The sequence below is a fragment of the Paralichthys olivaceus genome, chromosome 13 (genome assembly GCF_024713975.1).
Source record: "Paralichthys olivaceus isolate ysfri-2021 chromosome 13, ASM2471397v2, whole genome shotgun sequence".
Lineage (NCBI taxonomy): Eukaryota > Metazoa > Chordata > Actinopteri > Pleuronectiformes > Paralichthyidae > Paralichthys > Paralichthys olivaceus.
The window spans coordinates 8,159,789-8,179,150 of NC_091105.1; the positions used below are offsets into that span (position 1 = coordinate 8,159,789).

The following is a 19,362-nucleotide window of genomic DNA, read 5'->3' on the forward strand; positions in this document are numbered from 1 at the left end:
TCGGTCCAGGGGCTCCGCGGCTCCGCCAGCAGGCGCCACCAGGTGCTCATTTACATAACTACACCGGCTTCGTCCAATCACAGCCCAGAGCAAGGTGTCTGATTGAATATCTCAACAAGGCCTACGTCCAATCAGCGCCTCGTGTGGGCGGGATCTGTGACCCTGACATTACTGTAGAAAGAGATTCAGTGTAAAGGGGGAGAGGGGGGAGAGAGGGAGAGGGGGAGAGAGGGAGAGAGGGAGAGGGGGAGAGAGGGAGAGAGGGAGAGGGAGGAGAGGGTTTGTTTCTTTGTTACAGAGATTTGGGAATATGACACATGATCCAGCAGCACACAGTGTGGTGGTTTCACCTTGTTAACCCTTTGTTCAGTGGTCCAGTGTGTAATATTTAGGTGAAAGGGATCTAATGTTATAATCCTGGTGATGTTTTCACTACTGTGTGATCCTCATCGTAAGAATAGTTGTTTTCTTTATCCTAGAATGGGCCCTTTATATTTAAATACTTTATATTTACATCAGGTGCGAGTCCTCTCCATGGAGGCCGCCATGTTTTTAACATTAGTCCAACATGGACAAACCAGACACCTTTGAGTTTTTATGAAAACCGATGGCTTCCATAGTTTCTCTATCGTGTTTAAAAGGGGAGGGTGAGGTGAGGGGTGTTCAGCTGCAACATGTAACTTCACCAGTAGATGTCACTAAATTCTACACACTAAACCTTTAAATATCATATAAACTTGTAAACTACTTGAATTATCTCTTTGACCTCTCAGCACCTGGATTGAAGCATTTAATGCAGACCCACAGCAGCCTGCCTTGAAAGAAACTTTATTACAGAGCGGTGGTGGTGTAACTGTATACCATTACTGGCCCTGGGCTATAATGACTCAGATTGAAGGCTTCGCAGTAAAACACTGCAACGTAGCTGGGACCTGGAGAGTTGTTGATATGACACCCAGAGGCAAGGCTGGAGTGAGATAGGAATTCATGTTTTTTAAGAGCCACATGTGCGTGTGTTTGAATCAAGAGTTGGACAAGTCAGACAGAGACCGACTGAGGTAGAAATGTTTAGCAGCGATTACAGTGTTCCTGTCTGTGTGACTGACAGGGAGGGACACTTAAGCTGGGGCTCCATCACCAGCCACGGACAATAAAGGTTATTTAGCACATTCTGACCCCACCCTGGATAAACACAGAAGAGAAGCTGATACACTCTGCTGTGTTCACTTCTTGTTAGTCTGTGTGTGTGTAACTGTATTTGTGTTAATTGTATACGCCAAAAATGTATTTAATCCATACAGTGTAGTGAAGGTAGGGCTCAGCAAAGTGGTCAAAAATTACATCGAGATAACATTTTTCATATTTGATGATATCAATAATTATCATGATAAAATCTCTCATTATTATTTCTTTTATAGGTAAAGATTGGTTTTTGCTCCTGAGTGAAGGTTGTGGTTTTAAACTCTTCTGACAAACACTTAATTAAGAGCAAAACATTTCACAAATCTGAGATCCATCATTTATATGTCAAACCTCCTCACTGTGTTTATTCAATAAGAATTATATTGGTATATTGAATCTTTGTTGTATTGCTATTGATGAAAAATATATTACGGTAATTATTATACTATTGAATATGCCAGCAGTTCAAAGTTTTCTCTTATCCTGTGATGACTATGTATCCTGACAAATTGCGTCAGTACCTCCGCCAACAGGGTTATGTTTTCACCCCTGTTTGACCGAAGTTGTTATATTTTGGTGTGTTCAGGAATGTTTAGAAGACTGATATTTATGAGTGTTTGCAATTTGGAGCAGATCTAAATAAGTAACCATGAAATAGTGAATTTGGGCACTGTTGGGCCTTGGTGGAGGAAGGAGACAGTCTAGCTGATATTGTTTAATTGTCCAGCTTCATGTTAAGGTCACAGCTCCCTGCGCAACTCCCCCGTTCTCACCCCTTCACCCTCCCTCTCTCTCTCTGCATGATTCTTTGGGTTTATAAAGACTTTAGCTGGACTTTTTTCTGGCCTGGACTCATTTTCTCTGCATATCATTAACAGCCTTTCACCACTTTTTAATTCAGAGCTAAAATCCACCAAAACCCTCCTCTCCCCTGTGTTTAATGGTTAAACTTCACTCTGTCAACAGTTTTCCTGTGTTTAACTTGATCAAGATTAATTATTGTTTTCTTTATTTTCCTACAAGTGTCTGTTTCATACAAGTATTGTTTCCCTCTCAAGTCCTTGTTTTCCAGTAAAACTAAATACATTTTAAAATGATTGTGATGGAGGTATGAGCTCAAGTTAAAAGGGTAATGATCAAACCACTGTTGACATTCGAGAGTTATTATCTGTGACATTCACCAGCAGAATGTAAACTGATTCCCAGAAATGATCCTGCTGATAAACACAGTGATTCTGGGTTCTCGGTCTTTCTCACTCTTGAGAGATTTTCCCTTCTCCTTTCAGTCGTTCTGTTGGGCACATAGTCCAGCTGGCTCTGCTTTGTTCGTTGTCCGGGCAACAGCAAATCCCCTGGCAGAAAGTATGACCTTTTTCTCCATTACTTCCTTTGTCGCACCTCCACTTCTCTTTCTTCTAGCTATTCTAAATTGTTTTATCTTCCATTTTAGATCTAGAAAATGTTCAGTTCCTCTGTAAAGTTTTGGTTTGTTGTCACCAAACACACACTCCCTCCTTCTCTTTTTCTTCCTCCTCTCTCTCTCTCTGTCTCTCTCTTTCTCTCTCTCTCTCCTCATTCTGCTTTGACAGAAAACCGGCGAAGCATAAAAAGCAGGTCTGATCCTGTGAGGAATTCACTTGTTGGGAGAAACAAACAGAGAGAGCCAGAAAGTTGTATCGCTCATGAGTCAGCAAGGACAGGAGAGCATTTAATGCCATGTGTATGGCAGGATAAACAAAGGGAGAGAAGAACGAGTTTCCTGAGACATCAATCATCTGTCCAGACAGAGAACAGGGGGTTTTCAAAAAGAGAAAACTGTGTGAAAAGTTCAAATAAAAAACTTTTACTTTTTAAAAGGGTTATTACGTTCAGCAGAAAATTGGCATTTTCCTGCCATAATTCTATTCAGGGGGGATGACAGATGATCTATGGCCTGTCGTTCTCAATGTACAGCTTTAATTTATCACCTCTCAGACATCACCTCAGTCAAAAAACACAAACGTCTGAATTAGAAATAGGAGAGTTTGACTCAAAGGCCTTTCATGGGACAGCACACACACACACACACTCACTCACGGGCAGCCTGTCCACCCCCTGTCGAGGTCTGACAGCTGTGCAGGGCTGCAGGATTCAGACAACACAGATCAGTTGCAGAATGCGAAGCTTGCAGTATGTTGGGAACCAGCGTAAAACCGCATACCAAGCATTCTACCCTCTGAAACATCTCTGCCAGTGTCTTTTTCACTGGGAATCTCTGAAAACCAATAAATGTCTCAGATTTGAGATGGTCAATGAAAAACCTCCAGAGAGCCGCACGGCTCCATTTACCACAAAAATACTTCCTTTCTCAGCAAGCTTGTGTGACCTCAAGTCCGTGTTTGGTTTAAACATACACGAATGCATGTGTGAGTGTGCACATGTGTGTCTGCGTAAATGTACAACTACTCATGCACCCCCCCACCCCTATAATGTCTGTTTACTGTGACTTGTCTGTGCTCCGTCAATATCAGTGTCACAGGCCCGGGGCAGGTTGTATTTGATTGGCCCCTGGTGAGGATCTGGGAGCGGTGGAGGTGTCAGGGGTCGCTGGGGTCAGCATCTGCTCCAGGGGGAGTTTCCTGGGTGGGTGTGTTGCGGTGGGCATCACAGCCCTGGAGCTCTCCTTTTAGGTGTTCACAGAGGAAAACACTTGTGTCAGCTCCTCTCACTTTTAGTCTCTTCCCCTTTGTCTTTCTATTTTTGGATTGGAGATTGTTGTATTTTCTTCACAAGTGAAAGAGCTTGTCATCGTGTTAGTGGCTCTGAAAGGCTGCATGTATAGAATTGCTTTACATGTTACCCCTCATACCACTCATTGGCGCTGAACACATGAAATTGTGTTTGTCTTAGTTTGCAGGTATTTGGTCAACGCAGTGTTAATTAAAATGTTTGACCTGCAGGTGACGCCAGGAGAAACATTCCTTCAAATCTTGACCTTCAGGTGCGAGAGAATAAAAGTGAACTAACTAGAATGGCACTCAGTAGAGACTGTACATCCACCAGGGCCCAACGGTCCCCTTAAATTCAATCAAACTACACAAACATAGTGTTCACGAGATAGGTGGAAACCTGCTGGTGGCGCTAGAGGTAAGTCAGGGGATCATCAGCTGTTTGATTCATCATCTTGGGACCATGAAGAGTTTGGAGATCAAAACAGATCTATGATTCATAATTAGAATTTTGTGATCTTGTGAGAGGAAAATGAGGAATTTTTCGAGCACTAGATTTTTATTTTGAAACCAAAATATTTCTCACTTATACAGGAGAGAACTTTCACACGGATGAATTTTTGCAGCCTCATACCATCCTGCTGCTTCTCTCACAGATTCAGTATCTGCTGCATAAATCCTATCCTCTCTGGAGGCGTCCTTGTGACCGTGCAGCTGGATGTGTGTGAAGTGCGATGAGCTCAGTGTTGTCAGGGGAATGTGTGGAGATATGGGGTGAGGTGGGTGGGAGGCTGTGGGTGAGGTGGGATTGTCCAGATGACCCCTCACACAGTCAGAGGAGTCTCTGGAGACCCTCTCAGCTGTAGCCGCGCACTTGTGCCACCTCCTCCTCATGGCTGGAGGGGCGGGGGGGATGCACACTCTTTTGGGGTGTCAGGTTTCCCCCCCCCCCCAGAAATCCCCTGCTATTCATCTGTGCACACACACACAAATCTAACAGCGTTGAGGACTGCTGCCCCTGCTATGGCATTCTGGAGGCTCCTCATACAACTGTCACCCTCTGTTCAAACTGTCACTGCAGCCGCTCCAGGATTTTACTTCCCCTTTTCCTTCTCCCCCTTTCCCTCCCTCCTCTCCTCACCTGTCTGAGCCACAGCCGCTGAATGAATGGCCTTCTTCTCCCCTCCCATCTCTCTGCTCTGCTAACATTAGTGCCCGCTGTGGGAATTGTTCACCACAGCCGCGATCGGATGTGCTCTGATGTTCTTTGTTTGGCCCTCCACCTTCTGTCTTCACCAATTACATGTTTAGTCTTTCCACACCCCTGCTCTCTGGCTCAGACGGTTTAAACTTGGCAGAACGCTGCCTCTCACTGCCATGACACGTTCCCAGGGTCTGTGAGAAACAAACATATAATCATGGCTATCCTTTAATTGACTTTTATCAATATCCAAATTGGCCAAAGCCCAAAGGAGAGACAAAACTGAGCTGAGTTATATGAGCAATTTTAAATGCCATGCACGAGAGTTTATCACCATGGTAACTCAAGTCTGATCTCTCCCCATCTCCAACCCCTGTATGTCAAACTCTGCCTCCCTTCTTTTAAACTTTCATCCAGGCTGTTGCTGGCTCTTTCCAGTGAGAGTGAATGTTGTGGCAGATTTGAAGGTGCCGAGGACAGGGTGGGTGTGAGGGTGAGGAGGGTGAGGAGGAGGGTGTGCGGGGAGGAATCAGAAGGGTGCAAATGAGTGCCATTGCAAAGCAGTGAGAGGTGGCGCTAAAAATACCTATTGACACATGGGCTCCAACTCACAAACAGGGTCAGACACAAACACATATACACACACGCACACACACGCACACACACACACACACACACACACACACACACACACATGCACACACACACACACACACACACAGGCCAGTGACCAGTGAGGTCTCATTCATGCACCAGCAGACAGACGCACACACACACACACACACACACACACACACACACACACACACACACACACACACACACACACACACACACACACACACAGTCATGTCTCCATGATTTCAGAGGACATTACATTGACTTATATTGATTCCCTGGAAACCTACTCCAACCTTAACCACAGTTACCACTTGTGAAACCCTAAACTTAAACATGTCCTCAACTTGAAATGTAATGATTTACGTTATGGGGACTAGTACCACACACACACACACAAACACAGACACACACAGACACAGACACACACACACACACACACACACACACACACACAAACACAGACACACACACACAGTAAATTCATAAAGCCACACCTATTGACAGTATAAGTGAGCTATAAAACACTGAGCCCCTCTGAGTTTGTGCTGGCAGAACTTTGTGTTTTGCAGAGCTCTATCTCAAACAGAGAGCCGGTCCTTTCCACACTCAAACTCAAGTCCACTGAACAAACAAACCCAGCTGCCATGTTGTGACTCCCTGCAGGAGGAATATGGGAAAAGCGGCTCTGTCCACATCGTGTTGAATGCTCACTGTGGCAAATATTGTTTCTGAGTTCACCCCATGCTGACATGCTGCTGGGATAGTTTGCCAAGCGCTGAGCACCAAAAGAAAAGAGTCTCTTTTCTCTTCATTGTGCTCGGATAGCAGAGTCATTATAAAATATGGGTGTGGTATGATCACCTGGATGAGTTCTTTATCCATCTAAACTGTATATGTCTGCACTGACTAAATCAAATTTAATCCGAAGGGAGCTAAAATCTGTTTCGTACGAAAATGTCACCAATATTTTGACTCGAAAAGCTCCAGTGATTTTCTGCTGTTTTCATCTCGGTGGTTATGTTTTCACCCCGGCCCATTTGCTTTTGTTTGTAAGCAAGATTACACAAAAACACCAGAATGGATTTTCATGAAACTTGGTGGAAGGATGTGGAATGGGCCAAGAAAGAACTGGAAAAGGATTTTTAAAATATCTTTAACATTGCAATATATACCCTCCACTGTGTGCTATTCTGCTTTAAAATCAGTGGTTTAGTACTCACCCTACTTAAATAAAAGTACCAATACTACAATCTAAAATACTCAAATTACAAGTAAAATATGTACATTTAAAGTCATATTTATAAGGATATGTAAAAGTACTCAATCTGCAGAAAAAACAACCCCACTTGACAAATACGGAATATTATGTCTTACTGGTGGATAAATGTGAAGAGGAAATGTGAAGAGGAAGTGTGAAGCTTTTTACCAATACAGTTACGTAGTGTAGTTGGTTCCTAACCAGGCGGCCCACTCCCCTCAGGGTCACATGATTAACCTGGGTTGTGAGATGATTAATGGGTCAAAGTTTACAGAGGAATGTGTGTTTAGTGGAATCACTAACAGCTCCAAGACATCTGAACCATGTGACGAGAGGCCTCAACCACACACAACACACTGTATCTGCTTTAATGTAACATCCTCATCTGAAATGTATTCATTATAAAAAGTCATGTTCTTAGTTTCTCTCCTCCACTGTTGATTATCTTAGTGGAAAGCAACCAGAGAAGAAGCTGAGGACGACATCCAGCCTCGCCACCCCCCACAGCGCTGCTGGAGCATCAGGACACCAATGGGGGGGCAGGGGTGGGGACAACTGCCTGAGCTGTAAATCAATGTGTGTTTGTGTGTGTGTGTGTGTGTGTGTGGTCTCTGTATATGTGTGCCTTTACTTAAGAGAAGTTAAGCAGCAGCGGTGCACAGATTCACCTACTGCAGAGGTACATGAGAGAGGAAACAATCCAATAAAACTGCAGGAAACTTTACTGTGAGACCAACAAGTGTTAACACACACAGATAAAGCTGTTTGTACAGTCGGTGACTGCATGCATCCACATCACACCTTTCATAAAGGTGATAAACTAAGCATTGTTCAAATTACACAACACCATAAACACCACACATTATTCACATGTGCACAATCAGCTGAATGCACCTGACTATTAACTGCAGCTAAGACTCGGAGTAGTGCTGGCTTTCATAGCCCTCTAGTGACCACAGATGTGTACCTGCCAGATGAGATGTACTGTAGAAGTATAATTCTCTTTAATAGGGAAGTATTGCAGTTTGATTGTGTATAAAAAAGTCAGCTGGGAGATTGTATTTAATTAAATTTTTCCAAACACTCTTGTATCTTCACTTCTCACTCACTCTATCTCACCTGTATGTGTGTTTGCATGTGTGTGTGTGTGTGATGTTTAGCCCCAGGGGAGCATATAAACCCAGACTAATGAATTTTTCTGCTCTGCCTATGCTCTGGCTCTCATATGCAACCAATTCATTACTGCCTGGCCTCACCCACATGTTAGCTGGGGTCACACAGGGAGCAGCACGGGGCCAAACACAAGAAGGGGGGTGAAAGGCGAAAGAGGGCAAGAGTCCCCACAACAACCTGATTGCATCATCAGAAAGCATTCCAAGAAGAAGCGGTTGGAAAAAAAGAAAAGAGTGAATTCAAACCACATGGGCAGAATTTAATTAACAGTTTTGAAATTTACGGTGTCACGCACCAGTAAATCTGAGGTCTTTGTCTGGGTGTAATAATTGCCAAACATGTTTGAGGGCCACAACATAGTTGGAGCTCTAGTAGTGGAAATAAAGCGGCCCGTGGCTCCGGCTGTGAATTGGAAACAGTTGCTGATGATTCCTCTCTTCCCTCCTCAGAGTTTATCTAGTCAGCAAATAGAATCTCCAGCTATGGTGCAAGTTGGCACTGAATCCAAATTATGCAAAATGCGGGGAATTCCACCCACTTCCATCCCGTAAATAATGATTATGACAGTCCTCAGCGCTGACTATCATCAGACTGTCTCAGCTCTCTGATGAAGGGTGCCCAGTGGGTCACAATAAACATAATGAGATAATACTGTGGCAGCAGCCAGATCCACGCTGACAGCAGGGCTGGAAAGGCGTCGAGAGCTGTGAATAATTTTGACAAACACAGTCATTCCACAATAACACAGACATAAAGCATTCAAATTGGACGTTAATCTCAGGGATATGTTTCAAATTTTTACCAGATGACTATAGACATACATTTATTAGAAGCTGAGAGAGGTGATACTTTATTCCATATGTTTCACAGCAGCGGTGCACTGAACAAACCTCTTGAGTCATTTTTGAACCATTTTCTTTGTCCTGATCATATTGTGCTTTTTTTTAAAATAGTCATGTAGGACACACCGTGAAATAAAACTGAAAAGTAAAAGTGCTTTGATAAACAAATCCTGTTATAGATGCAGAATCACAACTTTTCCCTGTGCAGAACCATTTAAATGCCTCTTTACAGGACAAATAAATCACATTCAGTGCATACCAAAGTATTTCTTATAATGAAATATGGGAGTCTTTAAATGTTTTCTTTCAACCTGATTAATGACACCGTAGCTTCTTCATATTGATTTATTCATTTTGTACACCTCCTACACAGGTTGGAGTCTATCACACAATCTCTCAGCCATAAAACCTGGTCATAACAGAGCTAATGGTAGTGTGGCCATATGTAGAAATATTTAGAACAGCATTACTATATTAATTATCTCAACATCTACTTGACATTCAGGCTGTACACCAACTGCAGTAATTAGTTTGACAAAGCTCATCTACTTCACAAACCTCCCTTCATGTGTTTGTTTATTATTTAATTTAAAGGAATAGTTCAGAGCCTAAACCGTGATTATGTACATTGGAAATTAGTTAAAGTTACTTGAGGCAATGTGTGTGGGTGACTTTTTTTACCCGCAAAAATAAGTTGTAGAGAGCCCGACCTTGAAAGAACAGACTCTCCCCGAAAATATAAAATGTATAATTAAACACAATAAGACCCCACTCGCAAACACAAATATGGTTTTCAATGATTATCTTCTTTTATTGCAGAAAGCAGTCCAGTTCATCATCAGGTATAGTAGGAATGAAATGAGGAATGCAGTAAGTAGCCTGAACACACCTCAAGCCTTCACAGCAAAATCTTCAGATACAGTCAGTTTTAATTTTTCAAAACAACAAAAGAAACTCCACATCAACACAGCCAAACATCCGTCGTGTTTATAACATTATGGTAGTGTTGAGTAACTGATTTAATATTGTACCAATGGTAGAAATGATTGCATGTGGCTGCAGTGTGATGCATTACATAGTAACACAGCACTGTGCTATAGGCTTCCCTCAGTGACCATGTGAATGAGGTACGACAGCAGCACACAATAATTATAATAATAATACAGCACTCAGGATTGTAGCGGGGCCGTTGCAAATCACAGAGAGAGAAAGAGAGAGAGACTGGTCCAACTTTTCTTTAGAGATGTTTCGATACCAGATCAGAAATGCTCCTGATACCACCGAAAATACCAGGTGGTGACAAAATACACAAATCTATGATAAGATCTTATACCAGAAATCACTTTGTTGCTCTGAGACAGCAGTTGCGCTGTACTGCCACTGGCAACAGTTTCAAGATCAGCAAAGAAGAAGCAATTTCTGGTAGTGGAGTAAAACCAGCAATTTGTTCCTGCCAGTCATCACTTATGATATGTGATTTGTTGTTCTTATAAATGTACCGGTGTTGGACCAGTGCTCGGTATCTGCTGATACACAAGTCCAGTCACCATCAGGGGAAAAATGGTATCGGAACATCTCTACTTCTCTAGAGAAAGTTAAATTAAAAATATGAGGAACATTTGCAGCAGATGTTGTAATAGCATTACAGGACCATAGCTTGAATCGGACTAAATCTTTATAAAACAACTTGATGGATGGAGTGTGTAATGTTATTTATAAAGACAGATAGATTGAAGCTGTAGAGTCTCTCTCTCTGTTGTTAAAGTAACTGTCCAACATGTTGGTAAATGCACTCATTCACTTTTTTGATGAGATTTAGATGAGAAGATTGTTACTACTCTCAAGTCTGTATGGAGAATATTAAGCCACAGCTTACAGTACCTCTAATGCTCAGTCAGGTGAAGTTAATACCTGAAAGCCTGGTTCCAAGAAATACTTGAGCACATAAGTGTTATTTTTACACTTTAGTTTTTGCCCAGCTTTAATAAACAAGATACAGTATGGTGATAATCTTTGGAGGTGCTGGTAGAGCTAATCTAGCTGTTTCTTCCTGTCTTCCTTTGTGCTGAGCTTAACTGTCTCTACCGTCACATTTGCCGTAAAGACACGAGAACGAGAACAATTTTCTCATCTAACCTGGCAAGGAAGCCAATAAACAGATACCCCAGATGAATTTTTAAGCAGCCTCAATTCAATCAGTTCCACTGTGCCGCCATTGGCTTTTAAACGTGTTGAATGGTTGCAGCTAAATCCTGCACTATATCCTGTAAACCTCTGTAAGCATCTATGGATAATATTTGTAGTAGTTAAAACACTACAGGTTAAATTCCTGAAACGGCCTCGTCCAGCAGTACAACACTCATTCCCCTCCCCACATTCCAAGAAAAGTTCTGAAATGACCTGTGTATTGTGTAGAATCAAATAAAATATAAATATACTGGTAACTAAAAATAGTGTGAGTAAAATTGGTTTTATCTCCCAGATCCCACCCTTTAGTCAAAGTTGAGACATAGCATGCTCGATAAAGATGATTTAGAGTCGCGGTCTTAAATCTCAAGCTGCTCTGAGAGCCAAACGGCTGCTCCAGTGAATGACATCATATTGACAGTGCATCGGATTCGTTTAAAGAAAAAAATAATTCTTGAATTTTGGCAACTCAGCTGTGAGGTCACTTATCAAAGAGAATGAAAGCTGGTTGGTTGATTATTCCAGGCTGAGGGAAGTTACTTGTTCATTTGTCTTTTCAGAAGTCCATGCAAAAAAGAAAAGAAAAAGATAAAGTCAAACCAAACAAAGCCAATTCCTTGAAGCAACATTAATGAACAAGCTTCATCTGTGAACAAGCAGAGCAGAGGCACAACATGGAATACATGAAAATGCTCTGTTCACTCTGTGGAGGAGACAGGGTGAATTCATTAGAATAGATCATATTAATGTACAGAGAAGGTAATGGAGTGAATGCGCAGGAAAAGGGAGAAGGAATGCAGGTTTTGGAAAAAGGAGGAATGAGAAATTTACTGGGATTGCCGGGGAAAAGTCAGGAACTTATATCTTCTGCACGTCTTTCCCTTCGCTTTCACTCACACTGATTTTCTCGAAGGACGTTGTACATGTTGACAGTGAAGCCAGATGGCTTTTCATCCTTCCGTCTTGGATGTCCAAACCCCTCATCTTCATCATCCCCATCCTCATCATCGTCTGCATCCCTGTCTCTCTCTTCCTCTGGCTCGGTGCTGGACTCTGCGTCCTCCTCCTCATCCCTGTCTCCATCACCTTTCTCATCTGTCATCCTTCCTAGTAGAGCCATGATTTCCGGTAGGTCTGGGTGATTTTCCCAATGCTCTGTAGACCATAAATAATAATCATGATAAATCAATTCTACCCACCTACTGTTTCAACTTCGCAAATACACTTGAAGCTGAAACAATTAGTCATGGGAGAGCATCTTTTACCTCTCAGGCAGCTGTAGCCAGGTGGTCTGAGGCAAAGGCACAATCTGCCATCAATTGCCAACCGCAGGAGACTATTGGCTGCACGATAAACGTCATGGCGAGCTGCTTTTGCAGTCTTGTATCCTCTCATCTCTGCCCAAGCTAAAGAACGCAAAAATTGATGGAAGAGAAAAGTCTTGATGACAGTTTAACACATGGGGAAATTGTACCAACAAGTATTATCTGTGCAACCATAATATGACTTCCTGTGTGTGGTGGAGAAATGCATCAAAAAAGAGTTTTTCATTTAATTTAATTAATTTAATTTTACAATTGATAATGGACCATTATTCTGCACAAACTTTTACAACCTCACACAATATTAGATGTTTAGTGTCTCAGTGAATCATCTTACCTTCACACACTTCCCAAGCAGTCCATCTAAGCTCTTCTGATCCCTGGTATCTCTGATGGGGTTTATCTTCTAGCAAGCTGGGATGTTTGAGCTTCAGCACAGAGAGGAAGGGGGTCCTCTCACACAGATAACCAACTGAGCTGTAGGGCTCCTGCACCTGAGACACTGGGTAGATGCCTGCCAGAATCTATAAAAACATAAAACAAAGGCTGAGATCAAAGCAGAAAAACAATAGTTATAAGGAAAAGGCTCAATGAGGAAATTCAAACAGAGATCTAAAATCCTTTTTGAACACGGCTGTATCCAAAAACCGAAATGTTTGAAAAATTGAAGAGTCATTGCACAAAACAAGCTTGGAATAAGGGGGGGGGGGGGGGGGGGGGGGGGGTATGGAATCAATAATCAATTTACCCAGAATTGTTTGAATGCTCTGTTCAACACAATTATGTTTCCACTAAGCCTAAACGGGTGTGTGAACTCAGAGTTACCGCTGCTTTCTAGTGCACAGAGTTTGTACCTGTAACTGTTTGTTGACACGCGAGGGAAAGACCAGTCCAGGGCAGTCGCACAATTTCACTGTCGGGGTGAGGTAGTAGGTCTGGAAGTATTTGGTGTGGCCTGGTGTTCGAGACACACTCACCACCTTCCTCCCCACCAGGGTGTTTATAACAGACGACTTCCCAACATTTGGAAAGCCTAGGGGGGGGGGGGGAAAGGATGAGTTTATGATCAGTCTTTAATATCAAATAATGGTCTTCAGCTCAGTTTGCTCATGCAAATTTAAAGCTAAAGTTAAAGAATGGTGCGGTATGGAATCAACCAAATTACAAACTTTACTCAAAAGACCCTGTTGTCTTTAGTTATAAATAAAATGAAACAAGACAACCTTGATTGTATTACTTTCTGTACATCTTTTGTCTGTAATTATTTGGTTTAACTACCAAAAGACAGTTGAGAAATCCCCCTTAACATCTTCCTATTCTTCTTTATGGATTTGTTTTAATAATTTGTTCAGTCAACCTGGTTACACGGCTCAATCCACACAGGGATGTATCATACCTATACAACCCAATGTGAGAACACCATCTTTGTAGAGCTCCTGTGATGGGCTGCTCATCTTCATAGCACTGTCACTTTGATGCTCCACTAGCACAGACTCCGCTCCCTCATCAGAATGGTCCCCATTGGGTCCCTCTGAAACAGCATCTCTCTGAATCTTCTGATCCCAGCTGGAAAGGTCAACTGTGAAGATATGTGGACAAATTAATGCCTGCGCTATTATGAGGGATTTAAGATAAGTATGCAAGATGATGAGCACATGCCCACCTCTCCCTGCTGTGATTTCCTGACAGGCTTTCAGGATATCTGTAGGACCTCCACCATGACTCCAGTCAGCCTTCCTTCTCATCCTCTTCTTCTGAAGGACTATAAACCAGCAGAAAGAGAGAGAGATGGACATTTTAATGTCTGTCTGATGTTGAATTTTTATAGGCTTCACTACAATCCAGTTTTTTTTTTCCTTCCCCATGTTCCCCCTCTCCTCACCTGTGCTGTAGGGCTGCCCAGGGTGGGAGGTGAAGCAGACTATTTGCAGGTGGGGGAACTGAGAGGTCATGTAGTGTTTCCAGGCGATCACCAATGGAGGAGGACAGAGATCGGCTTTGTTCAACACCAGCACCACCTGCTTCTGCAGATCTCCTGTGATGTGGTGGTACAGGGCTGGAGGGAACTGCAGCACCTAGGAGGTTCACATGAGGACACACTTTGTTAAAATAGTAATTATGAGCCATTTGATAATAAACCACCACATCATGTCATTATTAATAGGCTCAAGATGAGCTGTGCTGATTTGAAGTTAGCAGTGAAACTGGAAACTGGAACTAAATTCACGCCACATTAAGTAGATTTGGAATAAAACAGAAATAAAGTGACAGAAGCATGAGTCTTATGATTTGTTGAGAAGAAATGGGTTTCTGTTTTACACACACACAATTTATACAGTATTTAGTAGTTTATAGAGAATACAGTATTTGATTAACAGTCTATAATATATGAGATGCTGCTAAATTGAACTGCTGATTGAACGGTCTAATTTTTCAAAATATGAAACATGACACATTAATTTATCATCAAACAATATGGGCCAAGTTTTGCTGTGACTCATACCAACTTCTCATTTAAATTTGATACTAACATTTTAGTTTGCATTAGCAAAAGGTGAGATAACATTCTCATTTACTTTATATGATTTGACTTGAATTCTACTAACCCATATATTTGTTAAAATCTGTTACTACTTTTATATCTACCCAGGGTACAGCATTATATATTATTATTATATTATATCATTATTTTTGTACCTCCAAAAAACACAAAAAATTTAAAAATGACACCTAAATAAATGTATAAATAATAAAAGCATCAGGTTTGGATATAGATCTTGACTGTGTCTCCATCTAGTGGCCTGATCCATTATGAAGGCTTATGGTCAAACAATCACCTACCGGGTGCCTGATGTCCACAATGAGCAGAATAATATCAGACATCTCCAACACTCTCCAAAACTGCCTCCATGTCTGAAACAAAGAAAATGGAGTGGGAAGTAGGGTTAGGTTTAGTATAGCTAACAAAACAAAGTTAAGAATTTACAAATTCTGTTGTGTTTCTCAGCATCACAGTTTATTATGAAAGAATGGCAAAGGAAAAACTTCTTAAGATTGATATTTGTTATCAAATTTAAAGTATTCTCAATGTTGATGCTATAACATCAATATTAGGCCCTAAATGCAAAACAACCTGTTCAAACATGAAGCGTATTCATATGTGTTATACATGTTATCATTTTGATCCTCTGCACCACTTAAATAGCCATTATCTCTATAATAATCAGTCACTTATTACATCACCAACTACTACAGCGCTGCGTCTGCTGTGATGTGCTGCCTGAGCTCAGCCCACACACAATTAAATGATCAGCAGGGTTTTTTTTAGATTTGAAAAACAATGTTATCATTTCACAGCCTGAGCAATGGAACAGCATGGAGATACGATTTGATGATTCTTTGTTCCCAGAGGAAAATACTAAACAATATGCAGCTAAGTCATATAATTCTTACAGTTCTCTACATGATGCAACTGGAAGGACACATTCACTTTAACGTTCATCCTGGATTTATATGTTATATAACATTGCTTCTTTCCTCTGAAAGATATGAAAGTGAGTCTGCAGGCTGATTCATGTATTTAATTTAATTATTTAGTGAACAGGCATCTCTTTTCACACAGTAAAGGTATCAGCAAATGAGTGATTTGTTGCTGCTTCTTATTTAACACGTTAAACCTATTTATCTCCTCCAAAACTAATTAACTGATCCTGGTTCACCAAAAAATTGGTACGGTTGGATCTGTACTTTATTCCTTGTTGAGTGAATTAACACAAAGGATGGAGTTGCATAGTAAGTGCCACGTTTCCCACATCTAACCGAAATACTTATAATTATCACCTTTCTAATTAATTTAAGGTCCCTGAGAAAATGCTGGAGCTTGTAAAACTGTTTCCCCAGTCCAGGACTTTAATACCCCAAAGTCCTTAAGAGCGCATCGTGTTTGTTAAATTACTCACCTCAAGATTGTGCTCAAAGTGGCTGAGGGAGCCAAGTGGTTTACTGGAGTGAAGATCATCAAGGTATTCTCTGAACGACTTCTCCTCTTTCCTCAGCAGGCTCTCTCGTGTCATTTCATAATTCCAGGGTGGCCGTCGTGGGAAACCAAGACCTAGCATTGGATAATCAAGTTTCAGTGTGTCAAGCCGTGACCCACACTCCATTCACCTACTCCGCTGTTTGGCTTATTTTGAGTCTTGTCATGTGTAAAGCATTTAAAAAAACAGCTAGACCTTTCTCTGAGGGATAGATGTCATCGATGTTGACTTCAAGTTCTTTGTCTGACACTGGAGTCAAGAACTTCTCCATGGCCACCTTCTTTCTCTTTTCCACCTCCTCTTCACTCTCTTTCTCAAAGTGCAGTCTGAACCTGAAGAGAAAAGTAAGAAGCACATTGTTAGACTGTGGGTCACACATCGTAAACGCAATTATTTAACATCAATTTCAAATTGGTGGTTTGCTGGAAAGCATGTAAGATTTTTAGATTTCTATATATTAAAAAAATATAACAAGATGAAGGGAAATCACAGTGAGTATTAGTAATGATTCTGAAAACACACCTGTTGGGGTTATATCTAACTTCTCTGCTGAAGGGCTGCTGGTTCATTCTTCTGACATCAGTGGTCTCACTGTCAGAGGTATCCGACTGTCGCTCTCCTCCTCGTTCCACGCTGGCATTACGGCTGCTCGGACCAGAACCTGTGTCACCTAGAAATGAGGGCCAAATGGCAGGAATCACAGTCAAACAGAGGCATACAGCACACATCGATAACAAGGTCTACTTTTTACACTCACACTGGCTCTTTATAAATGTCGATTAGTGCTGCAAAAATGAGTATATCAATCTAGTGAATTTAAATTAGTTTATAATGGGCTTTGGGGGATGTATGGGCTCTACTGGGTCCCATTCTAGTTTTAAATTTTATGAAATAATAATAAATGAAGAAAATGGCTTATTGTCTTGTGGGTCAAGGCAAAACTGGACCCATTAATGAATTAACCTTCAGACCTAAAGGAAATGCTGAAATTGAGTTATTAAGTCAGCAGTCTAAGAAATAGCAAAGAATCTCAAAAATATATGAGATGGTTTATTTGTATAGCAGCTTTCATGATGCATTTTAAAACATAAAAAAGAACGAGCACAGAGTAACAGAAAGGTTACGTACATTAAAATGCTAAACTCACTTAAACCTCTTTAACACATATCCAGCTCCTGGGAGATCTCTCAATCAAACTAAGATCACCACTAAGTGGTTCCAGTGGTGAAAACAACCTGCTGGTGACAGTCCTGTAACTCTGCTGCATGTTGTGTCGTTAGCTAATAAAAACCATGTTGACGCTTCAGCCGCACACAGGCAGGTCACTGTTGTCAACACAGGTTCTAGTTGTATGATCCTGCTGCTTGTTTTACCCGCTAGCTAACACCGAACATGCAGCGTTGGTTTCCATGTGAAACTCTCTCGTGCTTTAGCTGAACGTCTCTGTTAAATCACAACTCAAACCCGCAGACAGACAAACCCACCATCAGCCTGTGGAGCACGTTTAGTTAGCTGTGCTCCACGGACCGTTAGCTAGCTGCTAACGCTAGCACGGTGAAGCTAGCGGCAGATGTAGTTACCTCTCTTCCTCTCCCGCTTGACTTGCAGCTGTTTCTTCTTCTGCTTGTTGGTAAATGGCTTTTTTCGGGGCATGTTTGTAAAAAATAAACGACCTGTTTAATATAAATGTTTCTCTGTACACTGTGTGTCGCTTCCTTCAGCTTTACCAACTGACGTTATTTACATGCGTGAAGTTTCTCGACTCCTACACTTTCCAGTGACGCCATATCCACTGCAGAGAATGGTGGGCGACACCACGGCGAGGCGTCTCCAAACCCGCACTCATCTGGATCATTCTGGCTTCATTTAATCCTTCCGGTGTACAAATGGCTTTTTTAAAGAGTTGACTAACTTCACTTTGAGAATCATTACAAACATTTACTGTGTTTACCGTCCTCTTTATCTAACAGTAACCCCCCCCCCCTCCTCTTCAGTGGTACGGTCCACTTTTGTAAACACCTCACACATTTGCACATTCCTGCAGAGCAGAGGCTGAAGAGCAGGAACACACCTGAGCCCACAACAGCATCATTAAGTCACATAAGATCAACATGCATCACATAAACAACGTGATGTTTACCTCTGTTTAAAGTCACATCCATCGAAAAGATCATCTTAGTTCTACTTTGCAGTACCACCCACACAGCAGTGACTCTTTTATGCAATCATCTTTGAATATTTATATATCATACTAATTTATCAATCAATCCTTTTTAATCTGCATTGTTTTTCTCCTTGTTTAGTTTGAGATTCCATTGTTTTTATTCCATTTTTATTTATTTGCTGCTTTTGCTTAGTTTTTAGACACTAGTGTTCCTCCCGGGACCTCAGTACTTGTTTTCCCTCTCAAAAACTAAAAGGTATAAACATGAATGGATGCAGAGCTGAGAAAATATGATCGATGAATAAATGTGCTGATCGACATAAACATTTATCAAATGCAATTTTGTGGCCTCTCAAAGATTCAGTGTGTTAGATTAAGGTGAAAGGGATATATAGGCAGAAATTGATCATATAATAATACTGGTGATGTTATCGATAGTGTTTCATCTAATTGTAAGAGTTGTTGTTTTCTTTACCCTAGAATGGGCCTTTATATTTACATCAGGAGTAGATCCACTCCAGAGGGTGCCATGTTTTTTTTTTTTACAGGGTTAGGGTTCCAACCTGGACAAACCTTTTGAGTTTTTATGGTTTTTGAATACTTCTGACATTTTGTAGACTGAATAAAAGCTACTATGGCAAACAATTATTACCTCTGTCATAGGTTA

The 19,362-nt window shown here is 41.4% G+C and overlaps 1 protein-coding gene across 1 annotated transcript; it reads right to left on the bottom strand.

Annotated features, from left to right (window-relative positions):
• Positions 1–9,770: 9,770 nt before the first annotated feature.
• Positions 9,771–18,334, bottom strand: gnl1 (guanine nucleotide binding protein-like 1). The gene is made up of 12 exons (XM_020092996.2): positions 18,112–18,334; positions 17,054–17,201; positions 16,727–16,863; positions 16,454–16,605; positions 15,336–15,407; positions 14,377–14,569; positions 14,158–14,256; positions 13,891–14,073; positions 13,349–13,527; positions 12,832–13,018; positions 12,438–12,578; positions 9,771–12,327 (listed from the first exon to the last, which is right to left on the bottom strand). The coding sequence occupies exons 1-12, from the start codon at positions 18,182–18,184 to the stop codon at positions 12,062–12,064; spliced, it is 1,830 nt and encodes a 609-aa protein (XP_019948555.1). The 5' UTR covers positions 18,185–18,334; the 3' UTR covers positions 9,771–12,061.
• Between the last annotated feature and the right edge of the window lie 1,028 nt (positions 18,335–19,362).

Coding starts and splice junctions, on each gene's coding strand:
- gnl1 (XM_020092996.2), bottom strand. CDS start 18,184: ATGCCCCGAAAAAAGCCATTTACCAACAAGCAGAAGAAGAAACAGCTG. Junction 16,606..16,726: donor CATCTATCCCTCAGAGAAAG/GTCTAGCTGTTT, acceptor ATCCAATGCTAG/GTCTTGGTTTCCCACGACGG. Junction 14,570..15,335: donor TTGTGGACATCAGGCACCCG/GTAGGTGATTGT, acceptor TGAACCTCCTAG/GTGCTGCAGTTCCCTCCAGC.